At 46.0% G+C, this 19,642-nt stretch overlaps 1 protein-coding gene across 1 annotated transcript in view; it reads right to left on the bottom strand.

Moving 5' to 3' along the window:
- Nucleotides 1-1,012: 1,012 nt before the first annotated feature.
- LOC147710224 (E3 ubiquitin-protein ligase TRIM11-like) overlaps nt 1,013-19,642 on the bottom strand; it is a 173,704-nt gene continuing 155,074 nt past the window's right edge. The window contains exons 6-7 of the mRNA XM_086920902.1: nt 4,196-4,248; nt 1,013-2,305 (exon numbers count right to left, since the gene is read on the bottom strand). Coding sequence (XP_086777028.1) covers nt 1,791-2,305; nt 4,196-4,248 — 568 coding nt within the window. The 3' untranslated portion in view covers nt 1,013-1,790. The remainder of the gene's footprint in view (nt 2,306-4,195; nt 4,249-19,642) is intronic.

Genomic DNA, 19,642 nt, shown 5'->3' with positions numbered 1-19,642 from the left:
AAGATGCCTGCTGCAGAGAATATGTCCTTGTGTATTCAGAGGCTTTCAGGCAACAATACAAATGTAAAGGTAAATTTGGTGATTAATGTTCCTGCGGGAAAGCGAAGGAAGTTTTATCTAGTGGCTGTTTCCACTCATTCTAAAGTAGCACAGAGGATTAAGATGCCTGCTGCAAAGAACATGTCCTATGTGTCTATAGGTTTTTAGGCAACAAAAAAATGTAAAGGTAACTTTGGCAATTAATGTTCCTGCTGGAGAGAGATGGAGGTTTTATGCAATGATACAAATGTAAAGGTAACTTTGGTCCGATTTTTATCTAGTTGACATTTCCACTCATTCTAAAGTACCACAGGAGATTCAGATGCCTTGTGCTAAGAACATGTCCTTGTTTGTTCAGAGGTTTTCAGGCAACAATTAAAATGTAAAGGTGACTTTAGAGATTAATGTCCCTGCTGGAGAGAGATGGGTGTTTTATCCATTAGTTGTTTCCACTCATGCTATAGTAGTGCAGAGGATTAGGATGCATGCTGCAAAGAACATCTCCTGGTGTGTTTAAAGGTTTTCAAGCAACCACAAAAAATGTAAAGGTTATTTTGGCGATTGAGGTTTCTGCTTGAGAGAGATCGGTAGTTTTATCTAGTGGTTCTTTCCAGTGATGCTAAAGCAGCAAGAGGATTAAGATGCCTCCTGAAAAGAGCATATCCTTGTGTGTCTATGGTTTTTAGGCAACAAGATAAATGTACAGGTAACTTTGTTGATTAATGTTCTTGGTGGAGAGAGATCGGAGTGTTATCTAGTGGCTGTTTTCACTGATACTACAATAAAAATGAAAAGATGACTTTTGCGATTAATGTTCCAGCTGGGGAGAGATGGAAGTTTAATTTGGTGGCTGTTTCCAGAGATGCTAAAGTAGCACAGAGGATTAAGATGCCTGCTGCAAAAAACATGTCCATGTGTGTTCAGAGGTTTTCATGCAACAATAAAAATGTAATGGTAACTGGCGATTAAAGTTCCTGTTGGAGAGAGATCAGAGTTTTATTTAATGGCTGCTTCTACTCATGCTAAAGAAGCACTTAGGATTAAGAAGCCTGTTGCAAATAACATGTTCTTATATGTCCAGAGGTATTCATGGAACAACAGAAATGCTCTACAACATACCTAAAAAACATTGGGAAAGCCATTGGCTCTGGCTAAACACTTATAAGTTCCCAAAGACGAGACCTATTGGCTATGCTAATGCTTGTTTAAATATGCAGAGACTAAATCATATGTTACATGATGTTTGGTGCATGATTCACATGGCAAACATTGTCTGCCGTTGTTTTAAAATTGCACAAGGAAAAGAGATACATAGTTTCATGTGAGGCTTTCGGTTGTCATGGCAACATGTGGGAGGGTCAATGAACAAGATTCTTTGGAATGTAGGGGTTTGAAGACTCTTAGGAATGTTGGTGTTTGAAGATTCTTTGGAATGTTGGGGTTTAAACTGTAGATGGCAGTTGACGGGGAGGGGGGCTCCTCGCATGCGGTCGGCTGATATCTATACACTGAAAAAATCTACATGAGAAAATTACTTGCCCCTTAAAATGACGTATCCCCAAAGGGAGCGTTGCATTATTTAAAGGCGTCTCTGTTTGTGCTACTGGTCACATTGGTATCACTGCAGAGGGGGGATAAGATGGAAGGATGAAGGGCTGGAGCTCTCTGCAGCTCTCACACCAGCCTCAGCCCGCTCCTCCCATGTAGGGGGGTGGGAGGGAAGTATGAGGGTCTGAAGCTCCCTCCAGCTCTCACACCAGCCTCAGCTCTACTCCTCCATAGAGACTGAAGTACGGGAAGAGCCTCCCTTTGAAGGGGGCCTTTTGGAAGGTGTAGAGAAGCTCCATGGAGTCGGCATTGTACAGGGACAGCCGCCCCCCCTTGTAGTCCAGATACACCCCCAGCTTACAGGGCTTTTCACGAGGGGACAGAGGAGTCTCAGGGGAGGTGAGAGCCCTGTACGGACCCCACCACCCCCCCTGCATAGCCCAGACTCCCCCCTCAGGTGAGCATGTGAAGCCGCCTTTCCTGTTCACAGACTCTGCTGCGACCCCCACCTCCCAAACTCCCCCGGCTTGCATCAGCTGCACCTCCCAGTAATGTCTGCCAGAGGGGAACCCCTTATACCCCAGTACACAGTGGTAGCGGGTGAATCTCTTGGGGGCATCCGGCAGGCGCTGTGCTCTATCTGTGCTTCTCACACGTCTCCGCCCCTCAGACAGGAAGAGCTCAGGATGAGCCGTGTCAGGATCCAGAGTCACCATCACTGCAGAGAAGAGATTCACAATTAGAGATTTAAGGACACAAATAAAGTCTGTAATTACTGCTTTCTGTTTTACATATGATTAATGTACACCACATCTGGAACGAGCATGCGGCGCTAGAGACCGTGGCACTAGACCGCTCACTACAGAAAAGCGTTCATTTATCTAGAGCACACACCACACTACTACACACTACACCACGCACCATACTATACACAGACTCTGCGCACACTGTACTTCACCGAACACTGCACCAGATAGAGTGGCAGAGCTACACTAAGGAGTACTGTACTGGTTAGTACTATATATAAGATGGTACAGAGCAAGAGAGCTACCCGAAAATATAGAGTACTCGTCAGTACACTGCATTAGATGGAACCGAGTGACAGAGCTACCCCAATGTATACTGTATTAGTGAGCACATGGTATCAGATGGTACAGAGTGACAGAGATATTAGAAGGTATACTGTACTAGTTTAGTTACCCAGGTAGAGCCCATCCTTTATAGATGCTTAGATTGATTGGAATTGGTAAATGTAGTGAGTGTAGATACAGCTGTTATTCCAGGTCTAAGTCCGCAGCAAGTAAACTCACGCACAGATACCACTCAGCAGATCTTGTTGTTGGACCCCGTGTCTTTTAGATTACCACAGACTTTGCAGACACTGTCTTTGGCTTTTGCAGTCCACAGATGAAGCCTCCATATCCTTACAAGACCTCAACCCGGATTTAGGGGTCGCAGTTAAATTTCTGATTAAAAGTGGTGTGGACGAGATACATTTGGTTGTGACGTGAAGGCCGGAAAGCTGAGGTCCAGCTCTTGGGATGTCCAATCTCAGGTCCATGTTTGCAGGACCCCTGTCTAGTCTTAGCCTTAGGAATGTCTGAGAGGAAATAAATATTTCGACCTCAGGTCAGTGCCGCTATACATGTATTTAAAAATGCCAGTATTTAGAGAAATAAAGCACACACATTATTTGTGGGTTAGAAAATTACAGAGGGAACAAAGTAAGATTCAAATTTGGGTCTCTGATTATTTACAAACATATTGAGGCCATGTATCCTATAGAAATACTACAGGGGCTGAGCCAGCATATCTTACTGAACACCACTGCCCTGTCAGAAACCACAGTCCAAAGATTCCTATTTGCAGTTTTGTGTAATCACCAATTTGGCAACAAATTGAAGTTTGTGGCAAACTGATATTCCAAGTGACACAGTATTACCACATACAGGATAACCACATGCAATATTACCGCAAACAATATAACCACATACAGTATTACCACATGTAATATTAGCACATGCAATAGTACTGCATGCAGTATAGCCACATGAAGCATAACCACGTGCAGTATTACCGCAAGTGGTTCCACTACCAGATATTTCCTGGGACACAATCCACTTTAGAAAGAAATTGTAGCAGGAAAACTACAAATAAAAAATTAAACCCTGGAAATGCTACGGCACATATACAGAATGGAGAGAAGTAGAAATCTACAAAAATCTGGAAAAGACACATTTAACAGACACAAATCTAGTAACTACAACCAGACGTGAGTGCACATTACCATTCAATACCATACCAAATCATACCACACCATATTATACCATGATCCAACCCCATAGCACACCACACTATTCAATCCCATTATAACTTTCCATACCATACCACCATAACATCCCATTAAACTCCATTCTGCAACACCCAATTGCATCCCATTCCTTTCTATCCCATACCACCATAACTTTCCATACCATACCATACATTCTATTCCATAGCATACCACACCACACCATACCACACCACACCAAAGCATAGCATTCCACAGCATACCATTCCATTTTATTAAACAGTAACATACAGAGCTAATCGTCACAATGATATTTACCTTTATAATTCATCATTATGGCCTCTGGGCTCTGAATCTTCACATTATTACACCTAGAATAACAAACAAATCATATTTGTATTTAAGAGCAATGGCAGGTATATTGAACAGAGGATGAACATCGTATAAGACCCGTATATAAAATAAGGTTCAGTATTAAGAGCAGCGGCTGTGGACTAGTGCTCAGTGTGAGTTACTGTTAATAAACAAAACTCAAAGCTCTAACAATATCCAAAAGTACCTTCAATATCTTGTGACAGGATGTTGGTGTTCTAAGGCAGATACCTCAGTGAGAGAAGCGTGCATCATGTGATGCAACTGAGTGCCTCAGTGTAGGCCTTCAAGGAGCGTTGGTTAGCTCAGTGAGAGGGGTGACTAACAGGTGACATCTGCTTATATCTCAATAACCAGATCAAATTTTCCCTCTGTGATGTATGTGCTCTTTCCGGTAGAACTTAAAGGGGCCCTCAGGCCTGCAACTAAAACAAGTATTGGCTAAGCCAACAGGTCTGGTGTTGGCAGTTAACCATTTGTCTTTGTCAAAGTTAGCTTTTTTTTACAGTGATTTTTCCAAACATTTATTGTTCTGAAAGCAGCCGGGCCCTCATCAATCTGAAAAAAAGTGCATTGACTAAAAGCAAAAGTAGTGTTTCGGTCTAATAGCGCACACATTTTAACAGCAGTCCATGCATCCTAAGGAAACTACTTTGTGAACAAATGTGCTCATTGTGAAGGGAAAAATTGGTGTCACTCAAAGTGAAGTTAGCCAATGTCTGATGTTGACTGACCCATTGCCCTGTGCTGTGGTGGACCGGATAAAAATGTGAATAACATAGTAAAACAAGCATTTGCATAGCCAATAGGTCTCACCTTTGGGACCTTATAAGTATTTAGTTATGCAGCACAATATCCCTGGTGCAACAACGTCAACTGTTGCATGGCTAAACAGCGAGACCTATTGGCTATGCCAATGCTTGTTTTTCTTTATTTACTACTGTGTTACTATTTGCCTGTGTTCAGCTTCGGCATCATGGATGCATACATTTAAAATTAGCATTCCTCTCTCCCACCTTGTTTTAACGCCACAGTTGTGTTAGTGTTGCCTCCCGCCACGACGTGCCTCCCGCTCCGTTGCCTGCATTTTTTTAGCCTTTTTCCACTTTTCGATGTTTACCATCAGTTGGGCTTTTTTGGTAGGCTAATCCTTTGAGCGTACTGCTATTTTAGCAATGGGAGGCGTCGGGTAAAGACATTCGGATTCCGTGAAGCAGAGTGCACGAGCTGTGTGACAGTTTCGAAACCTTAATGAATAAAGTTGGAAAGTTCAACTGTGGAAAATAAAGCTTTTTGAATGATATTGTGAAGAAGGTTTCCTCTGATACCTCATCCCTACAATTTTTAGAAAATTTTCGGCCTCTTCTCGCACTGGTCTATGGAAAAATACATATTGAATTACGCATTTACTAAAGATATCGCTCTGCGGCGGCAGGATTTGTCAAGAACCAAGGAAGACATCTTTCCTGAACACTAGAATGCATGAATAGTGGATCTGTTCATATTTTATAAATCCTCTAACTCTGTCCCCTGGTTGTTGTGAAATTGATGTGGGTATCAGGAAAGGTCCAGATGAAGGTGGTCTAACTACTCTTCACACACCGCCGAAACACGCGTCGACCTGATGCTTAGCCTTGTGCTTTGTATATAAGAATCTATCTGGTCGTGGAGGTTTATTTGTCATACATAACCTCCCCCTTACTATGAAGTTTGTGAGAGTGTGTATGTGTTTGAATGGTTGTGATATGGATGTATTTATTTAAGACAGTCCAGGGGTTGTTTTTCTTTAACTGTATATGTGAACTAGCAGTCCGTCCCGACGTTGTCCGGGTATGAATTGCTGCCGGCAAGTAGTATATTGTTTTGTAGGATTTCGTTTTGATAGCATTTCTTATCTGTGACAGGCCTGTGAAACGCTCCGATTCACCGTGCACTGCTGATGCACTTAAGAGTGCGCGTTCAGTAGTGTGTGAACTCGAGTTTCCCTACTTTATTTTTACTTGCATTATTATATAGCGCGAACTCGACAACATGGCATGAGCACAATTTACATTACAGAAGAACACATTCATTTGTGGTAGGCACGGGGAGACAAAGCGATTTGCCTGGAATCACAGGATGTTGAGCTGATGCCGAGATTCGAACGTAGCTCCCTAGCTCTAAAGTTCGCAATTCTAGAACTTGTGGTGGGAGGTGTGTCTAAAAGTGTATGTCGGTGCTGGCCATCAATTAGAGAGACCTGTGCATTTTTCAAATCGGTGGTGAAAAAATATGAGTATGTTGTTTGAGAGGGTAAACACCCATTATTCCGCAACTTTCTTGCTGCATACCATCACTCTGCATACTTTCATTACGAAAGTACCATGACTCCGCAATGCCATTATAACGCATGGCATTACATTTTATATGCTTTTACCATGCATACATTTACAACGAAATTCGTTGTAAATGCATGAATGGTAAAAGCATATTTTTTTTAATGTTTGGATACGGTAAGTATGGGTATAGGGGTATATGTTTTGGGGTACTGAGGCATATGTTTTAGGGTGTTTGGGTATTTTAAGGGTTCAGATATAGTTTTGGGTTATGGGGTACAGGGGTAGTTTTAAGGTTTAGGGATAGGTATGGGTTTTGGGGCACAGGGGTATTTTTAGGGTTCAGGGCTAGGTTTGGGTTTTGGGGTATAGGGGTATTTTTAGGGTTCAGGGGTAGGTTTGGCTTTTGGGGTACAGAGGTATTTTAAGGGTTCAGGGCTAGGTTTGGGTTTTGAGGTACAGGGGTATTTTCAGGGTTAGGGCTAGGTTTGGGTTTTGGGGTACAGGGGTATTTTATGGTTCAGGGGTAGGTTTGGGTTTTGGGGTACAGGGTTATTTTTATGGTTCAGGGCTAGGTTTGGGTTTTGGGGTACCGGGGTATTTTTAGGGTTCAGGAGTAGGTTTGGGCTTTGGGGTACAGGGATATTTTAAGGGTTCAGGGCTAGGTTTGGGTTTTGGGGTACAGGGGTATTTTAGGGTTCAGGGGTTGGTTTGGGTTTTGGGGTACAGGGGTATTTTTAGGGTTCAGGGCTAGGTTTGGGTTTTTGGGTAAAAGGGTTTTTTTAGGGTTAAGGGAAAGGTTTGGGTTTTGGGGTACAGGGTATATTTATAGGGTTAAGATGGGTTAGTGTTTAAGGGTGTTGGGGTATTTTAAGGAGTACGAGTGGGTTATGATTATGGCGTGCAGGGGTATTTAAAGGGAGCAGGGTGGACACCTGGAGCTGGAATGTACATAACCTGGGAAGAAAAAACAATGAAATATTGGGCACAACGCTTGCTTTTTTTCCGTAATCCCGCGCCCCGCACACGCCCACGCCCCCAGCACACGCCCACAGCACACGATATGAGACATGGCATGAAGGGCGGAACGTACCACACGCCCCCAGCATTTGTCACGCCCCCAGCACACACCCACAGCACAACGCAGACACGCCCACAAGGGACTACTTTGATGGCACGGCTCTTTTACCTTTTAAATGTATATGGTGGGCGTCTGCATAGCCTATGTCCTTCTGCTACAACTTCCCTTTCCAACGCTGTATTGGGTGTTGTGATTGGTGCTGTGATTCCTGAGATTACCCGCCTCAAAGGTTTGGGCTCTCTCTTTATTATATTAGTATGGATTGGTATTATGTACATTTTCTGCAACTGTTTAAACTAATTTTTTTTGTATAAATCTGCAAAAATAGCCTTTTCCTATTTGTGAAAAAATACATGGAATGCAAAAATAAAAATTAAAAACTATTAGGTATATAAAGCAATGAAATAATAAAAGTAATGAAAATTGAAATTCTAAGTGTCACTGTTGTGTTTATATGTACTAGGTAGCCCAAGTGAGATTAAGTCCTTTGATATACTGAATAGATAGGCTACGAGGGAGCATACATTTTGTGTGTTTTTTGGTTTTCTCCCCTCTTCTCCATAGCCTGAAAGTATAACCTTTAGAGGGGGTCCCCTATATTGCAGTAATCCTTTGGTTTTCTTTTTTTTTTAAACAGACTTTATTGACAGACTGCACATATTTCGCAGGGCTCTGCACACCAGAGCATCTGCAGATTAGAAACATGACATCAACTGAAATGTAATTGATTTTTCTTTACAAGCAAGAACAAGCTAGTATAGAACAGAGCAACACTTAACAAGCTACCGCTCCCCCCGCTCAACTGCCCCCTCCCGCCCAACTCCCCCACCCCTGCTCCCGCCCCCCAGAGTCGCACAAGATCCGCCACGCATCACCCACACACAACACAACGTGCACCGAATAGATAGCTGCTTACGCACACCCGCCTTCCAGAGCCCCCCACACCCCATTCCCCTGCGCCTCTCGACTCCGGCATCACACCCCTGGGAGTTCATCCAGCTCCACTGGAGGCCCAAGCCACAGGCCCCTATAATCAGCCCAGCATTTTCAATTTTTTTTTAATGTTTTCAAATAGGCTGCTCCAGCCCCATACAAAAATCCAACCCCTTTTTCCATACGGTCAAAGATGGGGCCCGTGGACCTTTCCACGCTTTGGCAACGTCTCTCTTGGCCAACGTGAGGCCTAGGTACATCAAGTGCCTCTTATAAACCCCATCCATCACATGCAGCAAGACAAACTGTGGCGAACGTGGGAGCTCCCACCTCAATACCTCGGACAGACCGGCCAATATCCCCCTCCATAACCACCGATCTAGGGATCCGCAACTCCAGACTGTATGCAAGAACGTCCCTTCCTCCCTGCCACAGCGGAGGCATTCCGGTGATGCAATCATTCCTGCCCGCCACAGCCGAACCCTGATGAAATAAACTCTGTGTAAGTATTTAAATTGGATGAGATGGAGGCACATTGCTATGGCTGCACCCCTGGGGGCAGCCAAAGCATCTCTCCAATCCTCCTCCTCAAGTTTGCCCACATCCTCCTCTCATGTCTCCCGGGGCTTCTGCAGCGTGGGGGAACAATGCGTGACTAGTGACTGGTATATGCGTGATATCTTCTTCGTATCTAAATCCCCCATAAATACCTTCGCAGCTAGGGGGCTAAACTCAGGGAGGGACTCCAAACCCTCTAAGCTGGGGGACAGTGCATGACGGAATTGGAGGTATCTAAAAAACAGGGAGCGGGGCATACCAATTTCCTTACAAAGATCCTGAAAGGACTTAAGGGTCGTACCCTTCAGTACATCCCCCAGAGTTGAGATGCCAATGTTGTCCCATCCCCGAAAGCCCTGCAGTGTCGCAAGGCTAAGTAACCGCCCATTGTTCCACAGGGGAGTTTCACCAGTTAGGGTATTCCACCATCCCATGCGGCGCAGAGCCTCCTCCAAATTCGAAACACCACCAGCGTGGCCGATGGCAGTGCACTCCGCAACGTGCTGTGTAAAGAATAGTGTGCAGCGTATGAGACCCCATAAGATAGAGCTCCAGAGCGTACGCCGGGTCCCCCCTGTCACCATACCACCACTCATTCAAGACCAGAATGTGAGAGGCCTGATAGTAGGAGAGGATGTCCGAGGTTGCCAACCCTCCACAATAAGTGGATAGAAAGCAGGTGCGCAGCGCCACACACACAGTACCAGTAATCCTTTAGTTTGAACTTTTTAGAGGAATTGAGCTTCTTGAAGTCTTGTTTGTAAGAAGGCATGAGGCATTGCTCCTGCTGCTCCTCGTGCCTGATGCATCCATCCTAACCCTCACCCCTCCCGCCATGTTGCAAGAGCTGCAGCCTCGCAGGAAGCATCTGCATCCACAGATTGAGCTCAGAAAGGTTTCATTGCCGTGCAGGCAATTTGTTTGTATTTTCTTTTTTTAGGCACAGGGATATTAAGTGATTTTTCCAGAATCACAGGTTGTTTGAGTCTCCGGCCAGGCTTGATCCTGGTTCCCCAGCTTCAAAGTCGGCCGCTCTAGCCCACTTTCCTAAAGCAATCATTCTGGTAACCTTGCATTAACATACCGAAGAGGTATGTAAATAACCAGGGGAATCGCTGTCAGAGGTGCAGCAGGCGCAGCAGCACCAAGCCTGAGGGCACAAGGAGCCCACTGTATCCATATTAATTGTGTTTTATATTTTTTAATTAAAAGCAGGGGAAAGGGCCCCAATTTGATTGCTTATATTAGGACACAACGCACTTTTGCTACACCGATGTAAATACCCACAAAACAAATAAATGATCACTTTTAATTAGTTTTCACATTTGTGATCAGAGAACCTGTAAATTTATGATGAGAGCAGGTAGGAAGAATATATGTACGGTATTGAAGTAATTGAAATTATGCAAAGCGTATATAGTGACAGCTAGCAAGTAGCCTAGGTTGCACCTTAAGTCACGCATTGAATATTGACCAACATCATTTTACATGGCAACTTTATTCCACAGTATGTGCCTAAACTGACTACTTAATCATTACAGGAAAAAATAAATAAAAAGTGGATCAATGCAAAGTGCTGCTTGATAAAAATCATAACTGGGTGATGTTACGCTTGCCTTGAAGAAATTTAGAATGTAAGCAGGAAGAGAAATGCAAACAAAAACGGAGCCTTTGAGATTGACATGTTATGTTATCTGGCACCTCTATAGCATGCAACTGTGGCCCTTTCTACTCTCCGGATGAATTTCAGAAGGAACTGTATTATGGTTTGGGAGGAGTGGTATTGTGTCTATGCCTTATATGGGAAGTAACCTAACATCAGGCCTGGCCTTGCCTTTGTCACCCAGGCCAGTTTGGAGACAAGACCAGGGGATGGGGAAGAACTGACTAGAACCAGTTTAGGAGTTGGCCGAGGAATTTCCCCACACTATAGGGGGTCATTAGGATCGCGGACGGACTTGCGTCCGTCCGCGACCCCAGAGCAGGAGGGAACCTCCGCATGGCATGCGAGTTCCCTCCTGTGCAATTAGGATGTGGCCGCAAGGGTTGCGGTCACATCCTCTATTTTTAACATTGCTGCAGGTGGAGCTTCACAGCAATGTTAAAAACGCACGCATTGCATTTGGATGTAGAAAGTGGCAGGCACCACGCGGTGCCTGCCGCTTACTGCATAAAAATGCAGGGGGGTACCATAGGTACCCCCCATGTGCACCCCCCACTCCTCCCTTCACCTAGGGGGCCCGCAACGGGCCCCCGCAGTGAAGTTACACATGCTTTTCCACGGCGGAAAAGCCGCAGCGGAAAAGCATGTTTCCATGCACATCCTAATCTGGCTGACGGTGTCTGAGAGACACCGTCACCATATTAGTGCTTTTCCGCCGCGGTTGTAAGCCAACCGCGGACATAAAGCTGCGGACGGAAACCAGGGCCCACCAGCCATCCTAATGTGGCGGTGGGTCTTAGTGGGTCCGCAGAGGATTTTCCGCATCCTCCAGGCTGGCAGTGGCTTCCGCCGGGCCAGAGGATGCGGAAAATCCTCCATCCTAATGAGGCCAAAGTCGGCACCAGTATGAAAATGGAACCTTCAGAACATTCCATCAGGACACTCATGGACGTGGGGAGGATTCAGAAAAAGGACTGCCCTGCTGCTGGAAGTACTGAGTTGCTGTCTGAGGAAGAATAATCAGACCTGCTTGTCTGGATCACATGCTACCCAGAGAGACTCCAAGGGTTAGTCGGTTGACCTCCTGTGTGAGCTACACGGACACCACAAACGTGTTGTCTTTCTTGGCACTATTTCTACTAACAACTATAGTAATTTGTAACTTCTGTTCTATTTATTGGATTTATGTTGTTTTAGTATAATTTTATTTATTAAAATGTACTCTACTTTTAAATTGCTTTGGGATTTTATTAGTGTTGTGTTGCCACTTCATTACTGTTTGTGTGCTGCATAAATACTTTACACATTCCCTCTAAGTTAAGCCTGAATGCTTTTGTGCCGAGCTACTAGAGAGTTAAAAGCTGATTAATTCTGTGATTGTTGTGTTTCACCCTGACAAGGATTGTGGTTGTTCCTTGAGTGGGTTCTCACCCCATCAAATAATAACCCAATTTCTTACAGGTTGAATAGAGTGAGACCTAGTGAGACCACTAAAGGAGGAGGTTTAACAGTGAAGGAACTAGAGAGATCACAGCTAGAGGTACAACAGAGCAAGCCCTAGTAAGACCACAGGAGGAGGTATATCAGCACAAGACCTGGTAAAAACCACAGGAGGCGATATAACAGTGCAGAATCTAGTGCAACCACAGGAGTAGGTATAACAGCACAAGATCTGATATAACCACAAGAGGAGGTATAACAGTGAGAGAACTAGAGACACCACTGGAGGAGGCATAACTGAGCGAGACCTGGTGAGACCACAGGGGGAGGTACAACAGAGCCAGGTCTCGTGAGACCAAAGGAGAGTAAAACAGGGCTGTACCTTGTAAGACCAGAGAAGGGTGCACCTGAGACAAGCCTGGTCAGACTATAGCGGAGTATAATCAAGACAGACCTTGTGAGCTCACAGGAAAGGACAGCAGGGCCAGGTCTCAAGAGACAACAGGAGTAATATGATGGAGCGAGACCAGTCATACCACAACCAGGCCTTACAACACCACAGGAGGGGAGAGCATAGAGGAGGGTACAACAGAGATTAGGAAGTGCGACTACAAGTGGGGTAAAACATAGTCAGGGCTCTTGAGATCACAGGATGTCTACAAACATCAGGCAGATTTTACAGGAATCTGTCCTTCTATTGGCTGCCCTTTACCCTCTAAGTCTCTTTCCATGTAAAACCTCAATTAAATGATCCTGAGACATGTTCTATGTCCTACTGCTCTCAGATCACATCACTCCTCAATTGATGAAACCCTTTTTCTAATAAAAGACCAAGCTCCAAATCCGAACCTTCTCCTTAGTTTAATCCCACCCTCTCTTTCATTCACTAACGAGTCAAACAATCTTAAGCGCAGCAGCAGAGTCTGTGGTGCTTACGGAAGTGCAACTGTGAGTCTAAAACAAAGCTGGAATTAAAAAATAGGAACCTGCCTCCCTCTTTTTTGGAAAACCTGGGCTAATTCTTCTTAATACTTTTAACTTTTGTTCTGCATCTCATTTAGTGACAGCTGCCAAAATTAGTGAGTCCGATGCGGAAAATCAATTCTGCACTTTTCTAGAATATAACACCGCCTTAGTTGACACATTTCGCCCAAACAGAAACACGAGAACTTTTCTCCTTGCATTGCTGGATGATCTTAGAATGGCTGTGGATGTCAACACAAAAGACATGAAGAACTTTTGTTTGTTGAAAGGTTTTTTTCAATATTAAATTTGAGACACTGGTGGTGCAAATATGCACAGGGTCAGAGCATAGACACTCACTGATGTCTGCCATGCAAAGGATATATATTCAAGGCCCATAAGTATATCAGTGGCAATCAAAGATTTTTCAAATGGTCACATTGTGGAAAATAATTGTGTTCTTGTAATAAGAATGCGTAATATAGTTATGGTTCAAGTGATATAACTAAATTGCACCTGGTTGCATTATTTAAGGGGCTTGTTTAAATATTGTGCTTGTGCATTATTTTCCATTCCTTCCAGAAAATCTTCAAAATTCAGCTTCAGCCTCTGCATTCCTCTGTATATGCAAAGTATTTTTCCCAGGATCCCTCGGCTGAGGGGACATGAGTTTGGAGCACACTTAATCTATGGCTAAGTGGAGTTTTCACTGATTGATGCCACTGGTATAGTTAAGGGCCTTTAATATTTCATTTGTGTTTTATTCAGAGATGAGAGGACCTTAGGCATTCCTTCAACAAAGCCCCCTTTGGCTGAATTGATGGAATACTTCCTATGACGGCCTGACAAAGGCAAGCACGTCTGCGTCCGTCCGCGACCAGCACCAGGAACCCTGGACCTCCGCCCCGCCAAGGCTACGACCCAGCAGCACTCCAGGCACTCAACCCAGGCTGCAACAACAACTGCAAGCTAGCATCACCAGCCGACACCCATGGACCCTTCAGCTGTCACCGCTGCCGGCACACCTGCAGCACCGCCAAGAACACGGATCCAGCACAACCCGCCCACAGGAACACAACCGAACCGAAGACCCTGCAATGCATCCTCCTCAATGTCCGATCCCTCCACAAACATGCCACAGAAATCTGGGACCTCCTCGACAGCACCACCCCAGACGTAGCATTCTTCACCGAAACCTGGACCAACACCACCTCGGGACCGGACATCGCCATCGCCATCCCCCAGGGATACAAGATCTCCAGGAAGGACCGCCCCACCCACCCAGGAGGAGGAATCGCCATCGTCCACAAATCCAGCCTCCGTCTGAGCACACTCCCTGACGAGTCCACAAAACTGATGGAACACCTTCACTTCAAAATACTGGCCAGCCCCACCGCCGCCCTCCGAGGAACCCTCATCTACCGACCCCCTGGACCCCGCAGACCCTTCGCCAACTCCATCACGGACATTATCTCCCCGCAGGCCATCGCATCCACCAACTACACCCTGCTGGGAGACCTCAACTTCCACCTCGACAATCAACTGGACCCCAACACCACATGCCTCCTGGACAACCTCCACAACATTGGACTCCGCCAGATCGTGACCGAGCCCACGCACTCAGCAGGACACACCCTCGACCCACTCTTCACTACAGGAAACTCCATCACCTTCAGCCACACCACCGAACTCCCATGGACCGACCATCGTTGCGTCCACTTCACCTTCTGAACACACACCATCCACAGACACCAGCACCTGCTTCCACAAAGAAACTGGACCAAAATCACCGATGACCTGCTCACCTCCTCACTCAACAACTCCACCCCAACCATCGCGGAAAACGACGACCCCAACACCGCAGCCCGAACCCTGCATAGATGGATCTCAGACTGCACCAACACCATAGCCCCCCTCAAGAAAAACAACAATACCCATGCCAAGAAAGCCAGATGGTTTACCACCGAACTTCGAGAGTCCAGGCGTACATGCCGCCGCCTCGAAAAGGCCTGGAGAAACACCAAATCCACAGAAGCCCACAACAACTTCAGAGCCGCCACCAACCGCCCACCATCAACTCATCAGAGAAACGAGGAAAAAAGCGATTGAAGACAGAATCTCCACCCACGCACACAACAGCAAGGAACTCTTCAGCATCATCAAGGAGTTCGCCCAACCCACCAGTGAGTCTACCCACATCCCTCCCTCACACGACCTCTGCGACAAACTCAGCATCTTTTTCCACCACAAAATCAAGAGCATCTACGACAACTTCGACGAAGACAACCAACACACTGAACCCTCACCAACCACCCCCGACACCCGGAAACCAGCAATTGATTACTGGACAGCCCTCACCACCGAAGACACACTGAAGACAATGAAGTCAATCCACTCAGGGGCCCCCACGGACCCCTGCCCCCACCACATCTTCAACAGAGCCGCCAACACCATCGCACCCATGCTCCGCCAAACCATCAACTGCTCCCTGGCGACCGCCTCATTCCCCGACGACTGGAAACACGCCGAGGTCAACCCCCTCCTAAAGAAACCCTCAGCGGACCCCACCGACCTCAAAAACTACAGACCCATCTCCCTGCTCCCGTTCCCAGCGAAAGTCATTGAGAAAGCCATCAACAGCCAACTCGCCACATCCATTGAAGAACACAACATCCTCGACTCCTCCCAATCCGGCTTCAGAAAAAACCACAGTACGGAAACCGCCCTCCTCGCCGCAGCAGACGACATCCGCACCTTACTAGACAAAGGAGAAACAGTAGCCCTCATCCTCCTCGACCTATCAGTGGCGTTCGACACAGTCTCCCACCGCACCCTAATACGCAGACTCTACGATGCAGGAATCCAGGACAAGGACCTCGACTGGATCTGCTCCTTCCTCTCCGGCAGGACGCAGCGGGTCAGAGTCCCCCCTTTCCTCTCGTACTCCACACCTACCACCTGCGGAGTTTAGAATGTAAGCAGGAAGAGAAAAGCAAACAAAAACGGAGCCTTTGAGATTGACATGTTATGTTATCTGGCACCTCTATAGCATGCAACTGTGGCCCTTTCTACTCTCCGGATGAATTTCAGAAGGAACTGTATTATGGTTTAGGAGGAGTGGTATTGTGTCTATGCCTTATATGGGAAGTAACCTAACATCAGGCCTGGCCTTGCCTTTGTCACCCAGGCCAGTTTGGAGACAAGACCAGGGGATGGGGAAGAACTGACTAGACCCAGTTTAGGAGTTGGCCGAGGAATTTCCCCACACAAAGTCGGCACCAGTATGAAAATGGAACCTTCAGAACATTCCATCAGGACACTCATGGACTTGGGGAGGATTCAGAAAAAGGACTGCCCTGCTGCTGGAAGTACTGAGTTGCTGTCTGAGGAAGAATAATCAGACCTGCTTGTCTGGATCACATGCTACCCAGAGAGACTCCAAGGGTTAGTCGGTTGACCTCCTGTGTGAGCTACACGGACACCACAAATGTGTTGTCCTTCTTGGCACTATTTCTACTAATAACTATAGTAATTTGTAACTTCTGTTCTATTTATTGGATTTATGTTTTAGTATAATGTTATTTATTAAAATGTACTCTACTTTTAAATTGCTTTGGGATTTTATTAGTGTTGTGTTGCCACTTCATTACTGTTTGTGTGCTGCATAAATACTTTACACATTCCCTCTAAGTTAAGCCTGAATGCTTTTGTGCCGAGCTACTAGAGAGTTAAAAACGGATTAATTCTGTGATTGTTGTGTTTCACCCTGACAAGGATTGTGGTTGTTCCTTGAGTGGGTTCTCACCCCATCAAATAATAACCCAATTTCTTACAGGTTGAATAGAGTGAGACCTAGTGAGACCACTAAAGGAGGAGGTTTAACAGTGAAGGAACTAGAGAGATCACAGCTAGAGGTACAACAGAGCAAGCCCTAGTAAGACCACAGGAGGAGGTATAACAGCACAAGACCTGGTAAAAACCACAGGAGGCGATATAACAGTGCAGAATCTAGTGCAACCACAGGAGTAGGTATAACAGCACAAGATCTGATATAACCACAAGAGGAGGTATAACAGTGAGAGAACTAGAGAGACCACTGGAGGAGGCATAACTGAGCGAGACCTGGTGAGACCACAGGGGGAGGTACAACAGAGCCGGGTCTCGTGAGACCACAGGAGATTAAAACAGGGCTGCACCTTGTAAGACCAGTGAAGGGTGCACCTGAGACAAGCCTGGTCAGACTATAGCGGAGTATAATCAAGACAGACCTTGTGAGATCACAGGAAAGGACAGCAGGGCCAGGTCTCAAGAGACAACAGGAGTAATATGATGGAGCGAGACCAGTCATACCACAACCAGGCCTTACAACACCACAGGAGGGGAGAGCATAGAGGAGGGTACATCAGAGATTAGGAAGTGCGACTACAAGTGGGGTAAAACATAGTCAGGGCTCTTAAGATCACAGGATGTCTACAAACATCAGGCAGATTTTACAGGAATCTGTCCTTCTATTGGCTGCCCTTTACCCTCTAAGTCTCTTTCCTTGTAAAACCTCAATTAAATGATCCTGAGACATGTTCTATGTCCTACTGCTCTCAGATCACATCACTCCTCAATTGATGAAACCCTTTTTCTAATAAAAGACCAAGCTCCAAATCCGAACCTTCTCCTTAGTTTAATCCCACCCTCTCTTTCATTCACTAACGAGTCAAACAATCTTAAACGCAGCAGCAGAGTCTGTGGTGCTTACGGAAGTGCAACTGTGAGTCTAAAACAAAGCTGGAATTAAAAAATAGGAACCTGCCTCCCTCTTTTTTGGAAAACCTGGGCTAATTCTTCTTAATACTTTTAACTTTTGTTCTGCATCTCATTTAGTGACAGCTGCCAAAATTAGTGAGTCCGATGCGGCAAATCAATTCTGAACTTTTCTAGAATCTAACACCGCCTTAGTTGACACATTTCGCCCAAACAGAAACACGAGAACTTTTCTCCTTGCATTGCTAGATGATCTTAAAATGGCTGTGGATGTCAACACAAAAGACATGAAGAACTTTTGTTTGTTGAAAGGTTTTTTTCAATATTAAATTTGAGACACTGGTGGTGCAAATATGCACAGGGTCAGAGCATAGACACTCACTGATGTCTGCCAAGCAAAGGATATATTCAAGGCCCATAAGTATATCAGTGGCAATCAAAGATTTTTCAAATGGTCACATTGTGGAAAATAATTGTGTTCTTGTAATAGGAATGCGTAATATAGGTATGGTTCAAGTGGTATAACTAAATTGCACCTGGTTGCATTATTTAAGGGGCTTGTTTAAATATTGTGCTTGTGCATTATTTTCCATTCCTTCCAGAAAATCTTCAAAATTCAGCTTCAGCCTCTGCATTCCTCTGTATGTGCAAAGTATTTTTCCCAAGATCCCTCGGCTGAGGGGACATGAGTTTGGAGCACACTTTATCTATGGCTAAGTGGAGTTTTCACTGATTGATGCCACTGGTATAGTTAAGGGCCTTAAATATTTCATTTGTGTTTTATTCAGAGATGAGAGGACCTTAGGCATTCCTTCAACAAAGCCCCCTTTGGCTGAATTGATGGAATACTTCCTATGACGGCCTGACAAAGGCAAGCACGTCTGCGCCCATCCGCGACCAGCACCAGGAACCCTGGACCTCCGCCCCGCCATCGCTACGACCCAGCAGCACTCCAGGCACTCAACCCAGGCTGCAACAACAACTGCAAGCTAGCATCACCAGCCGACACCCATGGACCCTTCAGCTGTCACCGCTGCCGGCACACCTGCAGCACCGCCAAGAACACGGATCCAGCACAACCCGCCCACAGGAACACAACCGAACCGAAGACCCTGCAATGCATCCTCCTCAATGTCCGATCCCTCCACAAACACGCCACAGAAATCTGGGACCTCCTCGACAGCACCACCCCAGACGTAGCATTCTTCACCGAAACCTGGACCAACACCACCTCGGGACCGGGCATCGCCATCGCCATCCCCCAGGGATACAAGATCTCCAGGAAGGACCGCCCCACCCACCCAGGAGGAGGAATCGCCATCGTCCACAAATCCAGCCTCCGCCTGAGCACACTCCCTGACGAGTCCACAAAACTGATGGAACACCTTCACTTCAAAATACTGGCCAGCCCCACCGCCGCCCTCCGAGGAACCCTCATCTACCGACCCCCTGGACCCCGCAGACCCTTCGCCAACTCCATCACGGACATTATCTCCCCGCAGGCCATCGCATCCTCCAACTACACCCTGCTGGGAGACCTCAACTTCCACCTCGACAATCAACTGGACCCCAACACCACATGCCTCCTGGACAACCTCCACAACATTGGACTCTGCCAGATCGTGACCGAGCCCACGCACTCAGCAGGACACACCCTCGACCCACTCTTCACTACAGGAAACTCC

This window comes from Lissotriton vulgaris, chromosome 5 (assembly GCF_964263255.1).
Source record: "Lissotriton vulgaris chromosome 5, aLisVul1.2, whole genome shotgun sequence".
Lineage (NCBI taxonomy): Eukaryota > Metazoa > Chordata > Amphibia > Caudata > Salamandridae > Lissotriton > Lissotriton vulgaris.
The sequence above is the reverse complement of the archived record's forward strand: the minus strand, read 5'-3'. Positions and strand labels throughout refer to the sequence as shown.